A 20,982-nucleotide genomic window follows, 5' to 3' on the forward strand; every position below is an offset into this window, starting at 1 on the left:
AGTATATCTGCTGTTTCTCTTTGAAATATAGTGAAATACTAATACTGTAGTATACACATTGGAAGAGAGTACTTAGAGCAGGGGTTCCCAAGTGCTGGACTGTTTGCATCAGATTGACTTGGAAGCTATTTTACATACGTAATACTGTACTGTTTCTCTTGGAACCAGCTGTAGAGTTTCCAATTCAGTTATCTTGGTGTCTCAGTTATCTTAGTGGGATGTGAGAAACTGGATATTGTTAAAAAAGAAACAAGAGCTCCTCAGGTGATTGTAATACATGGCACATTTGGTAGTCATGTATAACTGTATAGATCCGTTCTAGATGTGGCTATACTTCTCTGGACTATACCTAACACCCTAAAACAGAAAAACCACATCATTCTTGGATATCAAGCAATGAGTTTATTCTTCTGTCATTCCTTTGTAGATGAATAAATGATTTGAATAGGAGCAAATATGAGTTGGGTCAATTAGGAATGTTGCATCAGTGGTTGATGTTGTCCAGGACTGGATATTACTTGGTACATATTAACATGTGAATCACATTTCCAGAGGGAATTTCCATAATTGAGCAATTCTTTTCTGAATGGATTTAAGCCTTAATTTTCAGTTTTCCTCTTTCTGGTTGAAATTTTACTACTATAAAAGATAACTTTAGCACTGATTTTAGTACCAATCTTATTATTAACCTGAAGTGACACTTAATTTAGAACTAGGACTCAAACCTTCCGACTGTTAGCCTCGTTAATGGGGATATTTTTTAAAAAGTAGATGTGTGTAATGTTACATTGATTGTGTTCTAGCCTTGTAAGTTGATATAGTTGGCAGCCTAGCTGTATTTCTCAGAGTTTGTCATAATCTATATTTAAAATAACATGAAACACTTTGAAATGTCACTTATAGCTAGTTCCAATGATATTTTTAAATGTATTATAAGTAATATCAATTTCATCTTTCCACAGGCTCAAAGTCTAACTCCCCAGGACTACAATCTGAGGTGGTCAGGCCTTTTGGTGACAGTGGGTGAAGTCCTGGAAAAGAGTTTACTGAATGTCAGCCGGACTGATTGGCACATGGCATTTACTGGGATGTCCCGTCGGCAGATGATCTACAGTGCAGCCAGAGCAATAGCAGGCATGTATAAACAGCGCCTGCCACCCAGGACAGTGTGAGAGGAGACCTACCTGGGAGACTGAGACTTTCCCCCACTTTTAGCTTGATGTTAAAGAAGTGGTTGTACCTTCCTAAATCGAATAGTCTAAATGAATCCAGTAGTTTTTATCATTTTCCTGTAGCCTGCAATTTTTCTTTTTCTAGAAAGGCATCATGTCATTCCAGGAGACAAAAAGAAACAAATCCTTTTTATAGTCATACCATTTCACCTATCATAGTACTCAAAAAAGAAAATACACAAATCTATTTACAGCACAATTTAATATACCAGATTTATAAGGTGGAAATTCATGTGCAGAGACGTTTAACTTAATGCCATGTACTTGATTATTTTGTTCTTTAAAGAAGACATTATTAAAGAACATGTTGGTTGAATGTTTATAAAAGCATGATTTGCTTTGGCTTCATCTCTTTTCTGTCAGTCTTTGACTACTTTTGTATGTGCACACGATCTCAGGGCTGGTGCTGAGCAGCCTGCTCAACAGTTACTATAAGACACCTACTTGTCGGGAGATGTTCCACATTTCTGTGCATGTTTTCAGTAACATGGGCCAAAATAATGGAATTGATTATTTTCTTTTTTGGCCATCACGTACACATGTAATCTGGAAAATCGTACCTTTGTCAATTTTAAACATAACTTTTGGCATTTCCCAGATTTATAATATGAACATTGGGGTAATAAATTTATTTTTTCATTGCTATATGACAGCTAAGGGGCAAATGATTCAAGTATATTTTAAATCAGAAGTATTCAAGTTATTTTTGTATAATACTGTTCAGTACTTCCAAGAATAAGCTCTGACAACAGCCATTGTTTCTGCTTCCACTCATATTCTCTACACATTTTAATACAGAAATTTTTGAGAGGGGGTTACTTTATTGCTTGTGGGTTAGTATGTCTCTTACTTCAATTAAGGTTACTTATTTGGTTTGCCTTAAGCATTACTTTTTTAACTTTGTGCCATTTGGTCTTTACTTTTTATGGATGTTTTCAAAGAAACTATTTTATATTCAATCTAGTTTATTTAGTCTATTGTATTTCTATTTAGTGGAAGCCTTTTCCCCTCAAATAATATATTTTATCATTTTTGGACTTATATAAATCATAATTAAATAAATTTTTTTCTTAATACTGTTGGACTTTGTATATACAAGTTCAAATAACTTTTTCGAAGATAGTTTCTTATATAAATGTAATTTAATTTTTTTACTCTTCTCTACAGTTCTTTAGATGTAAAAGAATTAGCACAATCTCTGGCAGTTTTATAAAAGCTGTTGAAGCTCTTGTCCTGCACTGTCTTTAGGTATCATAGGTATCAGGTTTGCTTTGTGTTAATGCCACTTCAAGTCATTATTTGGTTTCTTCTATTTTTTTACCTGAGGATAAGAAGAATGAATATTAAATTTGAATATTAAATATATGTTACTTTCCAAGCACTGTATAATGACTGTTCAGTGAATATCAGACTTCCGTGTCATTAAAAGTCATGAGAGACAGCACAGAGAAGTTATAGGTTGCCTTGGTGTACTTTTGTCCAGGAGTAACAGGGACAGAATACTTTCTTTCCTTCCTTCAAGTACAAGAAGGCTTTCTCTACCATTTGCTTCTACACTTTATTTTAAAAGCTATCCTTTTCTAGTAGTATTTTATCATGGCAATGGCATGATGACAACAACAGTCTTTCATTACAGACTGAAGGGAAGCATGTCCTTACTTAAAATAGTTCTGCTACTTTCCCTATTATAAGGAAATTTTACAGATTCTAAAAATACCTTAATTTTTCTTTGATTTTTATTTTACCAAGTCACAAATGTCTTTTTGATGTTTTGAGAATTGTTCTCATAGAATCACAAATACTGACATTTCATTAGATGATTATTTTCCTAGAATCCCCAAAGAGCAGTGGCAGTCCATGGCTTGGTTGAAGCTAGAAATTTTCCTGCCCCTGGTGACCTGATAAGCCTCCTGCTCGGAACCGTGTGAGTGGGTGAGGAAGATGAGAGATGGTCAGATGGAAGAGAGAAATACATGAACTGCTCTGGCCTCTCTGGTTCTGTTCTTGGCCCAGAGTTTTTGAAAAGCAGCAGAGCATGACTGACTTCACATGCTCAGCTTTCTCAGCCTTTTGTTTATTTTGTTGTCCTTAGATTTCCCTGTTGTAAAAGGGGCAAGAAAAGTAACTCATCATCTCTAACACACCATGGCAGCTTAGCTAGGTAGTCTTAGTGGTGGTGTTTAGGCATAAGATATGCTGATCATCAGTCTCAGGCCACAGTTTCCTTCACTAATCATCCAGCTTGAGTGTTCTGTTCTCTTCCTGCCCATTTCCTTGAACCTCCTGCTCTAGCCTTGGCGGAGGGAGAGTGCTATTTGCTTTTGTTCTCCTTCTGTCTTAGGAAAAGCCATCTTTAATACAGTTCTTCACCACTGTTGGGGTTGTTTTGTGATTTTTTTTTTTCTTCCGAAGAACTCCTGGTTGTTATTGGATTTTGTATTTTAATACAAATTATTGAATTTTATAAGCTTGTACACAATATCTAATTAGTGTGAAAGGAAACAATGCAGGAAAAATAATTTAATATCAACCTCAGTTGACAAGGTGCTCAGATTATTCAATTCGGGATCCTCCTTTTGTTAGGTTTTTGAGACAACCCTAGACCTAAACTGTGTCACAGACTTCTGAATGTTTAGGCAGTGCTAGTAATTTCCTCGTAATGATTCTGTTATTACTTTCCTATTCTTTGTTCCTCTTTCTTCTGAAGATTAATGAAGTTGAAAATTGAGGTGGATAAATACAAAAAGGTAGTGTGATAGTATAAGTATCTAAGTGCAGATGAAAGTGTGTTATATACATCCATTCTAAATTATGCAAGTTAGTAATTACTCAGGGTTAACTAAATTACTTTAATATGCTGTTGAATCTACTCTGTTCCTTGGCTAGAAAAAATTATAAACAGGACTTTGTAGTTTGGGAAGCCAAATTGATAATATTCTATGTTCTAAAAGTTGGGCTATACATAAATTATTAAGAAATATGGATTTTTATTCCCAGGATATGGTGTTCATTTTATGATATTACGCAGGATGATGTATTGGGTAAAATCAGTTTTGTAAATATGTAAATATGTCATAAATAAACAATGCTTTGACTTATTTCTAAAGTTGTATAGCGATTTTTTTTTTAAATGCTAGTTTATATTGAAAGGACGCATATTTCTTTTTACCTAAATTTGTTACTGGCTGCCAAGAATTCCTGTACAACAGCAACTTAACCACCATCTTTCTAGTGGAACTGTAACATTCACATATACCAGAGTTGCTAACTTCAGGGTGCAAGAACTCAAAGTATTTAGAGGAGAGGATACATTGGAGATAAAGGTGTAATAGGCAAGAATTTAAGGCCTATGGTCATGAGGACACTTCTTGAGTATTGGGTTTTCGAGTAGTTTTATTTCTTAGTTTCGGTTCACAGCAGAATTAATTAAAAGGAGGGAAAGTACAGAGATTTCCCATATATCGCCTTCCCCTACATATGCATAGCTTCTTCTCTCTTTATCAACACTCCCCACCAGAGTGGTCCATAATCAATGAACAATAAGTGGTCCATAATCAATGAATAATAAACAATCAATGAACCTGCATTGACCTAACATCTCCCATAGCCCATAGTTTACCTTAGTTACTCTTAGTGTTGTACATTCTTATGGGTTTAGGCAAATGTATAATGACATGTATCCATCATTATAATATTGTAGGAGATTTTCACTGTCCTAAAAACTCTCCATGTTTTTCTATCCCCCCAACCTCTGGCAACCACTAATCTTTTAACTGTCTCTATAGTGTTGCCTTTTCCAGAATGTTATATAGTCTGAATAATACAATATGTAGCCTTTTCAGATTGGCTTCTTTCATTTAGTAATACATATTTAAGATTCTTCCATGTCTTTTCATGGCTTTGTAATTTCTTTTTAGTGCTGAATAATATTCTATCATCTGGATGTTCCACAGATTACTTATCTGTTTGCCTACTGAAGGACATCTTGGTTGTGTCAAGTTTTGACAGTTTTGAGTAAAGCTGCTACAAACGTCTGTGTGCAGGTGTTTGTATGGACTATTTTTAGCTCATTTGGTTAGTGAATACCAAGGAGTGCCATTCCTGGATGTATGATAAGAGAATGCTTAGTTTTGTAAGAAGCCACCAAAGTGTCTTGTATAGTGGCTGTATTCTTTTTTTTTTTTTCCTTGTTTATTTTATACTATATTTGGTATTTTGAGTTTATGATCCCAGGACAAGAGATTTTTGTCTTGATTTGGCCATATTTGGGGCAGGGGAAGAGGAGATACCAGAAAACAACAGAATATTGATTGGGGGAAGGGGCTGCTGGGTGGGGTTTCTTGGTTGGTTGTCAGAAGACAATAATACTGTTTTAAAGAGACCAGAAAAATACCAGTTCAGGACCTGGGAAAGGCCCTGTTTCTTTGTATTTAATTGCAGAATTAACTGGAGGAGAAAAAAAAATATGTTGGCAATAGAAACAAAATTGGCAAAATGATATCAAGGAGGTTTAAAAATTTACAGAGGAAGGAAATCTTATAAATTATACTAAAGTGAGCTTATTTTAAGAAAAAGCTCACATTTTCTTAAGAATAGTAGTAACACTTTTTAAATAAATTTTTAAAAAATTTTTCTTAAAGCTGTAAGGAGTGAGGAACAAACATTTATATAAGTTTCTATTAGGCACTGGAGTAGAAACTTAAACCAACATTATGTTATTGAGCCCACAGATTTTATTACTCCTATTTTTATAGGTAAGGTAACTGAAACTTAAACTGCTTGCCCAGTGTCACAAAACAGATGAATCACAGAGAATTCAAACAGTATGTGACTTGCTGAACCAGTCTCTTCCCCACCATCCTGAATATTTACTTCAGGAAGTTATAGGTACATAATCCTATAAATATTTGTTGAATGTAAGTGAATTCAAATAATGGCATGAGGACTTTTCCTTAGTATACTTTTAATCTTACACTATTATGTTTAGTGAAAACTATTTTTACTCCGTATTTTTCTTTTGAGTTTGAAAGGGCTGTTTTGGGCTTTCCTGCTGGTATGAAACTATGTTCTTGACATTTGGATATCCTCCCCAATTTGAGAAACCATTAACTAGGTTTGAGTGTCATTTTTAGGATAAAAGCCACAAATGTTCTCTAGTGACATCAGGAAGGTATTTGAAGAAAATTTCCTCTTAAACTAGTCTTTAGGCAAGGTACTGACCACGTGCCTTTTAAAATATTTAAAAATTACTTTTGTTATTGACATGTAGGAAAGTACATAAATCACAAATGAATTATCACAACATGGATACACTCAGGTAACCACTGCTCTGATAAAAAAAAAAAAAAAAAAAAATAGACCAGCCTCCCAGAGCACCATTAGGCCTCCTGAAATCTTCCCTGCTAAGATAACCAATACCTTAAATTCTAACAGAGATAGTCTTGCTGGTTGTTGAATTCAATATAAACGGAATCCTAAGATATATTCTTTTACCCCTGACTTCTTTTCTTCAACATTACGTTTGCAAAAATCATTTGTGTTGTATATAGCAGTATTTGCTTGTTTGTCTTGCATAGTGTTATGCAAGTTATAGTGTTCTGTTGTCTGAATACACCACAATGTATTTTTGTTGCTGAAAAATTGGGTTGTTTCCAGTTTTTTTGGTTGTAATGAATACAGCCCTAGTTATCTTGTACAATTCTTTTGATCCACATATGTGACATTTGTGTTGGAAATATAGATAAGATGAATTGCTGGGGCATAAAGTATGCATATGTCAATTTTAGTAGGTATGGCCAAAATATTTTCCAACTATGCCTAAATTTACCACTCCCATCATTACTATGATGTTATTTCTACTTGCTGTACACCCTTGTCAAAAGACTCAAAGTCTCTTAAAATTAATTATATTGTAGTTTTAATTTGCTTTTCTCTGACATTAAGGAGAAAGTTGAGCAGCTTTTCATGCATTTGCCATTTGGATGTCCTTTATGAGGCATCAAGTTTCCTACCCATTTTTCCCTTGAGTTTTCTCTATTTCTTAACTGATTTCTAGAAGTTCTTTGTATACTCTAGGTACTATGAGTTGCAGATATCTCCACTTTTTATTTCTGTAGTGGTATCTTTCAGTGAGCAAAAGTTTAAAATCATAACATACAGGTGGTATCGCTCTCTTTTTTTATGGTTAGTGCAATTTGTCCTGTTTTAAAAACACCTTTTCTTACCCCAAGTTCTTAGAGACATTCTATGTTGACTTATAAAAATTTTTATTATGTTTTAGTTTTCACAGGTGAGATGGGAAAGTCTCCTGGAGTTATTTTGTATGCCTGTGAGTGGTGTGAAATAAGGGTTAAATTAAAAGTGTTCCCCTCCAAAGTGGATATCCTGTTGTCTTGACATCATTTATTGAAAGGGCCATCCTTAGATTTATTGGGCACTTTAACTGAGTTGACAATCTTCTACCATGTGTGTTTCCTCCTCACCCTTCTCTAAACAATTCTAAATGTATTTAAAGGTCTCAGTAGACATTATTGGTTTTGTTTAGAGTCAACATTGATTTATATTTCCCTACATTTTACCCTTCCCATTGCTCTCTATTCCCTCCTGTATTTCTCAGCTTCCTTCTGTGATTACTTTCCCTTTACCCTGAAGAAAACCTCTTTATAATGTCCTTTACTGTAGATCTTATGGTGATGAACATCCTCGCTTTCTTGTTTTGTTTGAAAATGTTTTTATTTCATACTAATTTTTGAATGATATTTTCACTGGATGTAGAATTCTAGTTCATTATAGCCTATCAATATCTGTTTTTGTTTTTGAGATGGAGTTTTGCTCTTGTTTCCCAGGGTGGAGTGCAGTGGTGGGATCTCAGCTCACTGCAACTTCCGCCCCCCAGTTTCAGGTGATTCTACTGCCTCAGCCTCCCAAGTAGCTGGAATTACAGGTGCCCGCCACCACGCCTGGCTAATTTTTTGTACTTTTAATAGAGACGGGGTTTCACCATGTTGGCCAAGCTGATCTTGAACTCCTGACCTCAAGTGATCTGCCCACCTTGGCCTCCCAAAGTTCTGAGATAACAGGCGTGAGCCACCGCGCCTGGCCACCTATCAATATCTGTCTTCTATTGTTTCTCTTCATGAACCAATGATCAGTCTTACTGTTGCTTTGAAGGTGATACACCCTTTTTCTCTGGCTGCTTTTCAGGTTTTCTGTCTATGCCTTTGGATTTCATCAGTAGTGCTGTGACATGATTAGAATGTTCAACTGCCAAATTCTGTATCACCTCTCTTTTGAGACTGTAATTATACATATGCTAGACATTTTCCCTTTTCCCATATGCCTCTTTTCTGTTTCGATCCTTTTGATTCTGAACTTCAGTCTATTTTCTTTCGGTTTCTCCTCTGCTTCACAAGTTCTTGCTTCACCTGTGTCTACTTTCCTATTAAACTCATCTGTTGAGTTCTTGGTCTATTTTTCAGTTCTAGAATTTATTTCCATTGGATTTTTTAATAGTTTCCACGCTTTGATGAAATTCTCCATTTTTGTTTCTTAATTCCTTGAAAATATTAATTCTAGTTATTGTAAAGCCCATGTTTGATAACTGTATCTTCTGAATCTCCTGTGGCCCAGTTTCTATTACCTGTTCACATCTCTTGGTTTCTGGCAAAAACTTGTCTTCCTGTAATGGTAATGGCTGAGGATTTTGGGGTTTTTTGTTCATTTTTAGAGACAGGATCTCACTCTATTGCCCACCCAGGCTAGAATGCAGTGGCACAATCGTAGCTCACTGCAGCCTAAAACTCCTGGGCCCAAGCGATCCTCCCACCTCAGCCTCCTGAGTAGCTAGGACTCCAGATGCATACTACCATGCCAGCTAATTTTTTAAAATGTTTTTGTAGAGATGGGGTCTCCCTATGTTGCCCAGGCTGGACTGGTTATTTTTTATTGAGGGCCAGACACTGTATATGACCAGCTGTTGAGGTAATCTGAGGCTCTGACATTATCTTTCTTCAGTGAGCATGCATTTTTGCCTCTGGCAATCAACTAGGTTAGGGGTATATCAGTTTAATCTCATTAGACATCAAAATAATTTAAGGTGTTTTTAGTCTTTTTGAGGACTGGACTACTCTGTTTTTGGTGTACTCTTACTCTTGGTTTGTACCTGAAACCCTGAAACCTGGGGCAGGCCCTGCACTCTAGTTTCTATCTCCATAGTCCTATGAATCTGTCAAAATCTATTCTCAATTCCTTACCATCTCAGCCACTGTTTTCATATCTCACAATATTCCTAGGGGGCAAAATGGTGCCAGGCTTACACCTTTCATTGTCTCTCTTCTCCTGGACGTTGGTCCCACAAATTCTCATTTATTTGGTAGCTTTTTGATGATTTTAAACAGACTTTTTTATATGATATTGATCTGGCTTTTTCATTTGTTTCTGGTGGGAGAGTTGGATCAAAAAAACCTAGTTGGCCCTTGCTAGAAGTGAAACTTTCTTAGTTTTTTAAAGGGTGGCTGTTGGGCCTTTAAGCATACCAGGGGCTGGGGGAGCGGGAGGTATAGGGTTTAGGATTTAACAGAACTTTTGAAATGAATAGTTATTTGTAGAAATCTGTTACATTCCAAGTAAGTTCATTTACAATGTAATGTGTCAGAACAAGTGGGACTGTAGAGGAATTAGCTTTTATATACAGCCAGGTCACACCTCAGCCTATATACCTGCACACCTCTGAGGCTTTCACTGGGGACGAGGGAGTCACAGGTGCATGAATAATTGTTGACTGCTAATGGTGGCTTTTGTGCTGGAGCAGCTACTTATCCTAAAATCTCCTTGCCTCTTCTGCTTCTGTGTAATTAGTATTATTGTATCAATTCAATAACAACTGCTAACAGTCAAATGGTTTCTATGTGTGATGCCTTACCACATATGTAGTTCCAAATTTGTTTTTGTAGTCCTTTAAAATAGGTAATAGTATTTTTGTTTCACACATTTAACAAAAGATTGTACCACTAGAATATAAGCCCGCTGAGCACCGGCACCATGTGGTCATGTCTACCGCTACACCTCAATGCCTCGCACAATGATAAATATTAATAAATTAAAAATTAATATTTTTAAATAAAGGAACTCAAGTCTGTTTGACCCCATAGGCTATATTCTTCGTGTACTATGCAGTGTAATTGTTAATAAATGTTTTAATTTTTTAAATAAAAACACTTAAAAAATACCACATGTAAGTCTGACTTTAAAGGACTTTGAATCGCATAATATTGTAGAAAGGGGTTGAAATTGATCTAAAGAAGAGAGCCCAATAGACCTGCTCCACTTCTGACAGGAAACTACTGAAGGATGGAAGAGCTAAAGGTTTAGAAACCTTGGATTTGAAACTTGTGCTCACCACACAGGAATGAAATTTCAAGCAAGTGTTTCATCCCTTTCAGCCTCAGTTTCTTCATCAGTAAAATAGAGGTGTTGATACCACAGGCACAAAAATGTTGTTAGAAATAAATGAAGCAATATATATATACTTAGTTCCTGTGAGTCTATTTATTATGAACATCTCCCCACACTGAGTATGCTTGTGATGTTTAAAAACGGATTTTTCATGAAATGTAGCCCCTAAATGCTAGCCAACTGCTTACAATTGCCTGTTTTAATGCTGGAGAATTAACTTTTGGGCTTACCATGAGACATGCCAACCTCTACTCCAGGTCCTTCTAATGGAGTGAAGGTCTTAGTTTTTCAGTAGTACTTTCGAACATATTATAATTTGACAGACGTATTTCTGAAAACCCCTGCTTCCGGTAGAATTTTGTGCTAGAGATAACAGAAGTTTTGGGAAAAGATGGGATTAGGGACAGATCAATAAAAACGTATATAACTTTGAAACCGGGCACTAACAAAACTGGTAATGACCTCAATTAGAATATTAGCACAAATTTTACATTGTATGTTTCTAATAAATACACCAAAATAAGAGGCCTTTGCCTTAATGAACAAAAAAAGTGAAGGTAGACTGATGGACAGGGAAGGCAGTGACAAAGGACTGAGCATGCTGAGCTATGGAGAAAGAGCAAAATACAGAAGGATCAGGGAGAACTGTGCAACGAGCACTTCCAGACAAAACTGGAGGCTCATCTAAGCCAGAAAGAAGAACATGGGCTGATGGGCATTGAATGTTTGTGATTTTGCATTTAGGTGCTGCTACTTAGTTACACGAACCAAAAAGACTTCTAGGTTATACAAACAACATTCACCCATTTACCAATTTTATTTAAGCTAATTGTTACAGAAACATGAGCTGTAGCAGAGCAGACTGAACTTGCTATTTATCTTATAACCATTAGAAACTAATTACCACCATACATAGAAGCCCTTTGTAAACCACCGTGGAAAAGTCAAAGGCCTGTAGGGGTCAGGCAAGCAATAGAAGTGAGTGAGCAGGAAGACACGGACTTCTCTAAAGAGGCATAGCCCATCTACAGGGGACAGGCATGCTCCGTTTCAGCCAACTGTTGCCATGTGGGATGGAGGACTTGGGTATGGCCAGATAACTTGATTTTTCCCCAGAGAATTCAGATATCTGGATTTTTAGGTAAAATTGCCCAATTCTTAAAACCCTGACCAAAGAAGATAGGACAGGGGGCTGGGATTCACTTTGGGCTCCCAGTTGTGACCTTAGGAAAACAACAGACTGTATAAACCTATTAATACCTGTTAAGTCCCCAGGGAGCTTTAAAATATGAGCATTTTGATGGTTGTAGGTGGCATGGCCTCAAGGGCTGGGATTGCATGGGAGGCTACTTAATGTGTATTCTAGATATTGAAAATAGAGTTAAATTAAGTTGTCTGTCAAGTAGGTTACCCACCATTCTTTGTTATTTCCCTGTAATTGGGCTGTTTCATTTGTGCTTTCTCCCAAAGAGTGAAAAAACCAGTTTCCTTTTGCGTTTGCAGAGTTGGTTTGTCCAGGATACATGCAAACACTTGTGGAAAATTAAAGCCTAATGCAATCGCTTCAAACTTCCTCTAACTTTTCCCCTTATCACTATGTTATTTAACATGAAAACAATGTGTAGAAGAATGTTCAAGTGTTTCTAATAAACGTAGCTAATTGGATTCTCAAGTCTCTTCTGTGACATAAAAACTGAAATAGTTTTGAAGCTGAAGCACCAATTAATAGGGCTAGTCATGGAAAGAACACTTACAGGAGCAAAACTTAATACCACATCTTTAGATTTGCGTAATGGTTTGCTGGCAAGCCAAGTCTTTTTCCCCTGTTTCTTTTGCTTATGTTAAATGCTCTAAAAGGGCGGAGGCAAGTATTCTTGTCAGCAGAGACTTGGCAACTAATGTCTCCTTCCTGGTCCCCTGTGCCTTGCTTCAGCCTCAAGACAGTGAGACAGCCAGCCACCCAGGCAATGTTTTATGAATCTGATGCTATGGAAAGGAGGGCAGTAAATTAGGGGAAGCTGGAATTCGCCTGTCTGTTTCAGAACACCCCATTTGGGGTATATGAAATGTGTGCTGCCAGCAGGAGTTTCTGAGACAAGATGATGAAGTGGCAGTTTGCTTATATGATTTTATTTTTTCAGCTGACTTGGCCCCAGTAGATATATAGGAGGTGAGAGGGGAAAAAATGATTAAATTACCTAGTAGTAAAAACACACTTTCCCCTTGCTTCTAAGTAGGAAAGTAAGGCATGGTTGACAAATATTTCCATGAGGTAATAATTGATCCCTGAATAGGCTTCCATTAGTTAAAAAAAATCAGTTTATGCCATATGCCGGTGAAAATGTGCATGAAATCATGGTGGAAAGGAGAGATACATTCAATGTGAGATCAGAGAAATGAACTGGATTGTGTTTCCATGGTTTCTGCAGGAATCTATCATATTGTATCTGCCACACTGTATACGTATGTTTACAGTCATCCCTTAGTATTTGTGGGAGATGGGTTCCAGGATTCCCCATGGAACCAAAATCCACTGCCTCATTATTCCATGGTTTTCCAGAGGGCAGAGGAATTGTGTGATTTTTGGAGTATAGCTGTATTACCTGAGGTGGCCTTTAAAAACTCAGCTCCCATGCTAGGGAAGTTCTCAGAGATACAAGGTAGAAAGTGTCCTTTCTCCAAAAGAAAAGTGAAACTTCAAAAGCATTTGAGAACCCTTATCTTAGAGACCAAAGGATGCCTGCTGAGATTTGCCTTCTGAATTACAGTGAGACAGACACCTTCTGGCCTCCTACCTTCTCCCCTTTCTCTTCCCTTCTCGTAAATCTGGGGTTGGTTAAGTTAGGAAGATTGGATTTCTTTAGCTTTAGTGACTGAAGACTGTTCACCCTGTCACTAGAGGGCACCAGTTGCACATCAAATGTCTAATGTGTAGGCGTCAATGACCACAAACATTCTTCAAATACGGCAAAATGTCAAATGGAAATGGCTTGTAATAAGGTGGTTCCCCTAGTGTCCCTGTTCTTATTTACCCCATTTCTGCTGCTGAAAGGAGCATTCTAAATTTGACTTTCTAGTGCTTTCAGAATTTTCATTTAATTCAAAACTCTAATTAAAGTTGCAGATATGAAGAATCAATGTTTTTCACAAGATTACATGATGGCAATTTTGCTACCATTTATCTGGCTCTTGCTCTGTGCTGGGTAATATGTAAAACCTTATAGGAATTTTTTCCCATGGTTGTATTTCAGATCCTGCAACAAATGAAAATGGTTGTTATCAACCGGAAGCCTCCCCTGTAAGCTAAAATATACCATTCAATATAGAGTATAGATATGTCTCTAGAAAACCTACAAGTTGAGTTTTTCTGTTGAAATTTTACAAAGAAAAACTGTCCAGGCATTTAGTTTATGTTACTCTTCTCTTCATGGGATTGCACAAAGTGTTGTAAGGAAGTTGTCAACAGTCTGGTTTCTACTGGCTTTGCCTCGGGGGACTGACCCACTGTGCCAGCCCTTGCTTGGGTTTACACTGGGAAGACCAGGCTCATTGTTTCTCATCTGTGATGCTTCCCCTCAACCCATAGTTATGTTTTGGCAAAGGAAAAAAAAAGGAGGAAGTGAACATTCACCCCAGCACCATTTGATTCTGTTGATTGCTGACAGGTGCTATGTTCTGAATAGAATTAGAGACTCTGTCCACCTCAGACATACCCAATATCAGGTCAGCTATAATTTGTGCATGATGAGAGGTCACAACGTTTTGGCCTTGGGAAAAAGGCACATTCCTGACTGTGCGGCGGCAGTTGCTGTGTGGTGTCCAGTAAGATCTTCAGTCATAGCGGGCTTTGCAATGTACACCCTAAAAATGGAAATGAACCCAACATCTCCTTACAAACTGTGTGAGTGCTGATGGATGAGCTTCCTGACCCTAGACGAAAGGAATCGGCCCAAATAGAAGGTCAAAGGAGGATGAAGAAGTATAAATTCCAATTGCTCTTGGAATCTGTGCGTCTTCTCCAGAACTGAGGCAAGTGAGTTGGAGGGGCACTCCCCGTGTGAGGTGGGGCTGGCTGGAGGAAAACAATTCAGCATCACATATTGAAAAGCCACTACATGCCTGGCCCCATCATCTCAACAATCTGATGAAGTAGAACCCTTATTTCTGTCCTATAGAGGAAGAAATGAGGGCTATTCTAGATTTAAAATTTTTCCCAAGGCTATGCTGCTTACTATAAGAGGTAACAGGATGGCAAATATCAGCCACTGCTGACTATGCACATACCCTGTACCAAGCACCATCATTATCTCTGATGCAACACCACAAGGGAGGCATCACCATACCCACTTTGTAGATGAGAAGCCTGAGGCTGGGAAAGGTTAAATCACCTACCCAAGTGTACCACCATCCTCCCCTCCCCTCAGCATTGTCACCACCCTTTTGTGACAACTCTTCCCTGCCACACAGTGTCCCCAGATCTGCTGCTTCCTTCTAGAATAGGAAAAAAAGCCTGATAACTAATTCACTTGCATACCCTGGAAAAATTGTGACTGCCAAGACCAGCATCTCCCAGAGGATGTATGGCAGAACAATAACCCTCTGCTTCTATCCAAACAAAGGATCCCTTCATCAAACACATCTAGAAAATTTAGAGTGCATAGGAAAAGGCTCTGAGAAATCCTGGAATACAGAAGAAACTTCCTTAATCAAGGACAGCCCCTTTAATTTGCACTGTTGAGGCACAGAAAACAGTACCACAAAATACGGTAAGTTGGCATGCTGAATGCTTTGAAGGAAAGAAAATGGAAAGGTCTCAGAAATAAGCCTCAGAACCTTCCCCCTCACACCTGTTTCTCTTATCCTCTCTTTTCTCAAGCACCAGAAGGGACTCTGTCCCAAATTTCCTTATCTGGCTAAGGAAGCTTTTTTTTCCAAAATAAATGCAATTGTCTTAAGACTCTGTTCTTAGGAATCTCATCAAATAACTAGGAAAAATTAACCACAGGAGAAGAGATTGGGAGTTGTCACCACACCCAGACAGACAAACTTTTCATCTATTCTTCTGGAGGCAGCTACTAAGATTACCAGGGAGGCTCTATCTGTATAAGACAAGCTTTGTTCATAATGAAGGTCCACCTTCCTGCCACCTCCCCCAGAGCCCAGAGCCCAGAGGAACATGGTCTCAGACCATTTTTCTTTGGGCTCATTCATTTCCATGGAAAATCGGTTACTCCTTCATCACCATCTTCCCTTCCCCTGTGAAGAAGGGTATGAAAGCCTCTGGGCCTCATTGGGTTATTGGGTAATCACTCTACTGTGATTTCCCCTGGACACTTCAAATACATTTTGTATGCCTTTTTCTTGTACTAATCTGCCTTTCATCCATTCATTTTCAGTAATCCCTCAGTGGGCAAAGAGGAAGATTTCTCTCTACCCTCACAGCATGAAACACCTGTGTTGTAGGTATTTGACTTTGAGCCCCATTTTCATCTGTAAAATTAGTTTATATATGTAAAAGCACTTAGAATAGTGTATGACAGTTAAATTCAGCATAAGCAGTAACCGTGGGACCCTAGTAAATCAATAAGTTAAAAGGAACCAGAAGGAGCCAGGCTGGTAGAACAGGGACTGGACCTAACCCAGGGATCTAACCCCATTTGCAACCCTTTTGTGTGAAAAACCACAGCCAATATCTTGCAACTCCAGAAACAGAAGGCATATGGGTTGCAAAATGGCTAACAACAGCAAAGCATTTCCCTTGGGCACCTGGAGAGGAAAGGGCTGACAGTTAAAAATTACCCCAACATAGTCTTAGCATATAGCATAGCACAAGCTTACTTGCACACAGCCCTCTCCAGCACGACCTTACAAAACTTCCCTCCAGCCCCTGCATCTTTGCAGACAGCCCCTTCTCTGCTGTGCTGCTTGTTGCATCCTTGCAACATTATCTTCATACTTCCTCGAATAAGTCTACCTTTCTTTACCTATGACTGTCTTGGTAAAGGAGCCCAAAGAAAAATGGCCTGAGACTGTGATAACCATGATCTTCTTGGCTCTAGGGGAGGTGGCGGGAAGGTGAACTTTCATTATGAACACCACCAGCCAGCCATCACATCCCCGACAGCAACTATTATTATTACTATCATCACCACCTGAAAACAAGGCACCACAGAGCCCTTGTGGGGCTGAATTCAAGGATGTGGGGCACGTGTGTGCAGATATTTATTGACAGAGCAACATTTCAGAGTCCCTTTGGCACATGTGAAAAGTGTGGCTTAGGGGAAAGATATGGATTTTTGATCAGATAGATATGGGCCATGCTCTAGCTCCACTGTTTACCATCAGTGCAACCTTAAAGAGTTATATAACCTCTCTATGCTTCCTTATCATAAAATGAGGATAAATAGTACCTTCCTTTTATTTTTTGTGAAGATTAAGGGGCAAATAACTCCACAGTTGTGGATTGTTATTACCATTAAAAAGCCAGTGGAGAACACCTGTTGAGCATGAGGGTGTAAAGCCTCCCAACCGAATGTTAATTTCCCCAACTGCATCTTAGAAGCTATTTTGGCAAAGAGTAAAACTGTCTTCACTTTAAAGTTTATTTGGCCAAAAGCATATTTGAAGCTTAATCTTCTCAATATGATTTTAAAAAGTGGAAGAAACTATGATAAAGCAACAGAGAAAGGGATTGACAGGTATGAAAAAACATATGGAGAAGAGTGAGTAAAATCTCTGGAAGAGAATGCAGACCTCTCCCTCCGTTTTGGATCAGTAAGTCTGTGTAGCCACATCAGATCTCATCCGTTGGAAGACCATAAGCTGCCCTTGGGCATGAGGCAATGAAGGGCAGGGGTGTCATCGTGGATGGGTATGACATAAAGAGAAAGTGGAAGAAGAGGGGAAGGAGGAGGAGGAGAGAGAGACACAGGACAACCAATAAAACCTTGCATACACATCACAGAACCAAAAGAAAGAGTAGATATTTTGTGTGTGCATATTTGTGTGTTTTTATCTTAAAGACAAATTGTATGCTGTCTAGATCACACAGGTAGGGCAGCTGTCTGGATATTGAGTATGTTAAGGACTTGGACATCTTAAAACAATACACTTAATCAACTGCCTTTGCTACTTTAAAAAAAACAAATCTCAATTGAAAATGGATTGATTGGAAGCATGACAGAATATTTCAGATTAAGCCAATGGAAGGAATCCTATCGTTGCTGCACTGATAATAATACTTGGAATTCCAATAATACTTGGAAACCACTTACCACCAAAGTGGGTGCTCAATAGATGTTAGTTTCTCTTTGTTTCCCCTTGTTTCATAAAAAAAAAGGAAAGAAAAAAAAAAAACCAAAGCTATACAGGAGGGAGAAAAAAATGAGGGAAAGGAAGAAAGTCAAAAGGAAAGAAGTTAAAAAAAAGAACGAAGAAAATTTCCCCCAAAAGACTTCAAGCCAACTAAGACACGAGAGAAGTTTGTCAATTTAAATATTGATGATATTTGTGGACATTGCAAGTTCTCCATACAACATCTTATGAGTGAGAAAAATCCCATAGTATAAGAGGCTTTTTTTGATTAGATGTAACAGCCAATTCACTACATAATACAAATTAGATATCTTAAAGAGATACTACCACCAATCAGATTTGACATTTTCTCTTATGCTTCTTTTGTATCTCTAAGGGTTGATTTTAAAGGAGAGAATAACACTTTTGACAATAGTTATGTAATGTACTTTTAAAAACTAACCTGTGAAATCGGGCTGCGATCAACTAGTTGACCTTGGTTGGACCATATTGAGAGGTGACAGCGTGCTAGCGGTCCTCACAGCCCTCGCTCGCTCTTGGCGCCTCCTTTGCCTGGGCTCCCACTTTGGCAGCACTTCAGGAGCCCTTCAGCCCGCCACTGCACTGTGGTAGCCCCTTTCTGGGCTGGCCAAGGCCGGAGCCGGCTCCCTCAGCTTGCGGGGAGGTGTGGAGGGAGAGGCGCGGGCGGGAACCGGGGCTGCGCGCGGTGCTTGCGGGCCAGCGCGAGTTCCGGGTGGGCGTGGGCTCGGCGGGCCCCGCACTCGGAGCTGCCGGCAGGCCCCGCCGGCCCCGGGCGGTGAGGGGCTTAGCACCTGGGCCAGCAGCTGCTGTGCTCAATTTCTCGCCGGGCCTTAGCTGCCTTCCCGCGGGGCAGGGCTCGGGACCTGCAGCCCGCCATGCCTGAGCCTCCCCCCCGCCTCCGTGGGCTCCTGTGCGGCCAAGCCTCCCCGACGAGCGGCGCCCCCTGCTCGACAGAGCCCAGTCCCATCCACCACCCAAGGGCTGAGGAGTGCGGGCGCATGGCGCGGGACTGGCAGGCAGCTCCACCTGCGGCCCGGTGCCGGATCCATTGGGTGAAGCCAGCTGGGCTCCTGACTCTGGTGGGGACTTGGAGAACCTTTAGGTCTAGCTAAGGGATTGTAAATACACCAATCGGCAGGCACTCTGTATCTAGCTCAAGGTTTATAAACACACCAATCAGCACCCTGTGTCTAGCTCAGGGTTTGTGACGGCATCAATGGACACTGTGTATCTAGCTACTCTGGTGGGGACTTGGAGAACCTTTGTGTCAACACTCTGTATCTAGCTAATCTAGTGGGGACGTGGAGAACCTTTGTGGCTAGCTCAGGGTTTGTGAATGCACCAATCGACACTCTGTATCTAGCTACTCTGGGGGGACTTGGAGAACCTTTGTGTCCACACTCTGTATCTAGCTAATCTAGTGGGGACATGAAGAACTTTTGTGTCTAGCTCAGGGATTGTAAATGCACCAATCAGCACCCTGTCAAAACGGACCAATCAGCTCTCTGTTAAATGGACTAATTGGCTCTCTGTTAAACGGACCAATCAGCAGGATGTGGGTGGGGCCAGATAAGAGAATAAAAGCAGTCTGCCCGAGCCAGCAGTGGCAACCCGCTAGGTCACCTTCCACACTGTGGAAGCTTTGTTCTTTCCCTCTTTGCAATAAATCTTGCTACTGCTCACTCTTTGGGTCCACACTGCCTTTTTGAGCTGTAACGCTCACCGCGAAGGTCTGCAGCTTCACTCCTGAGCCAGCGAGACCATCAGAAGGAACAAACTCCAGACACGCCGCCTTTAAGAACTGGCACACTCACTGCAAGGGTCCACGGCTTCATTCTTGAAGTCGGTGAGACCAAGAACCCACCAATTCCGGACACAATATGATTCTCTTGAAGTCCAAAGATGTGAATAGATCTCTTTGTGTACTCAGCCCTCATCCAGGCCAAGCCAGCCTGGGTTTTGTTTTGTCATGTCCACAAGAACATCATAGGCAAGTAGGTTTTGATTTACAGATACATGTAAATAGATGTGATTTCCTTCCCAGGAAAAGGGCACAAAGAGCTAACAGTTTAATTTATACACATGAGGCTGTTTTAGAAGTTTGCATTGTAGTAAGGGCTAGTTAAAGTCAGTCTTTCAGCAGGATGCATTGCTCCCAAATGTTTGCTGGTAGACAGTAAATCTGGGAAAATATCAAGGCCAGCAGGTGACAGGGGAAGACCAGGACAGGAGAATTTTCAGAGCTGAAACATCTCACTGTAAAGATTTAATAAATTTCACATGCATCCCCTTATTTTTCCATATTTTGTTTTTATTTTTGTTTTAGCTGTTTCCTGTGTTTCAGGCACTGGTGATCCTTTTGCCTAGAAACACTAACTACTGTATTTTTTTCTGATGTGGTTTTCTGTTGGATAGGATTTCCGTAATAAATAAGGTTGATTTGGTCCGGTCAGCTTCATGTCAATTTTCTAGTTGTGTAGGTGGTTCCTTTTAATCATAAACAAAAGCTATAACTTAGCCATTTCCAAAGCTCAACGACATTTACAAGGGCCCCAGAGGAATAACTTTTTGGTTAAGGCAACTTTAGTAAGTTTAATAAGGATAAACAGGTAGTACCCTTTCAAGCTCTAGGACTCTACTCCTCGAGGAGGCCCCTCAGCCAGTTTGGTGATAGTGGTAAGGAGGTCAAGGCTGTTTCAGTTCCCATCAGCTGGCTTTGAGCAGAGAAAACTCATTGCATGGCCACAGGTTGAACCCCAAGTCTAAGGAAATGACTGTGTTGCTCAGAGGAGGTATTAATAAAAAGCATCCTTTGCACTTTTTCCAGCCCTATTCTACACATTTGTCCTTTGTTCCTTCACAACCCAAAGAGACAAAGAATGCTTCTGTCCTTTGTTGGGAAGGCCTCTCCTTTGCAGAGCTTTCTGTTCCCTTTCAATTTCCTATAGTCCATTAAGACTGT

At 39.4% G+C, this 20,982-nt stretch overlaps 1 protein-coding gene and 1 long non-coding RNA gene across 3 annotated transcripts in view; one reads left to right on the plus strand and one right to left on the minus strand.

Moving 5' to 3' along the window:
• The window catches only part of PRRC1 (proline rich coiled-coil 1), a 37,616-nt gene extending 33,278 nt beyond the window's left edge, over positions 1 to 4,338 (plus strand). The window contains exons 9-10 of one of the 2 annotated variants that reach the window (XM_016953723.3): positions 963 to 1,131; positions 3,063 to 3,202. In XM_016953723.3, coding sequence (XP_016809212.1) covers positions 963 to 1,131; positions 3,063 to 3,160 — 267 coding nt within the window. In that variant the 3' untranslated portion in view covers positions 3,161 to 3,202. Of the gene's footprint in view, positions 1 to 962 lie in introns of both variants that reach the window. The other variant, XM_001159291.4, reaches the window with a different exon arrangement.
• Positions 1 to 18,992, minus strand: part of LOC107974844 (uncharacterized) — a 38,377-nt gene extending 19,385 nt beyond the window's left edge. Inside the window, exons 1-2 of the long non-coding RNA XR_001717896.4 lie at positions 18,442 to 18,992; positions 10,916 to 11,048 (exon numbers count right to left, since the gene is read on the minus strand). This is a non-coding gene — a long non-coding RNA (uncharacterized LOC107974844). The remainder of the gene's footprint in view (positions 1 to 10,915; positions 11,049 to 18,441) is intronic.
• Between the last annotated feature and the right edge of the window lie 1,990 nt (positions 18,993 to 20,982).

The sequence above is a fragment of the Pan troglodytes genome, chromosome 4, assembly GCF_028858775.2.
Source record: "Pan troglodytes isolate AG18354 chromosome 4, NHGRI_mPanTro3-v2.0_pri, whole genome shotgun sequence".
NCBI classification, from domain to species: Eukaryota; Metazoa; Chordata; class Mammalia; order Primates; family Hominidae; genus Pan; species Pan troglodytes.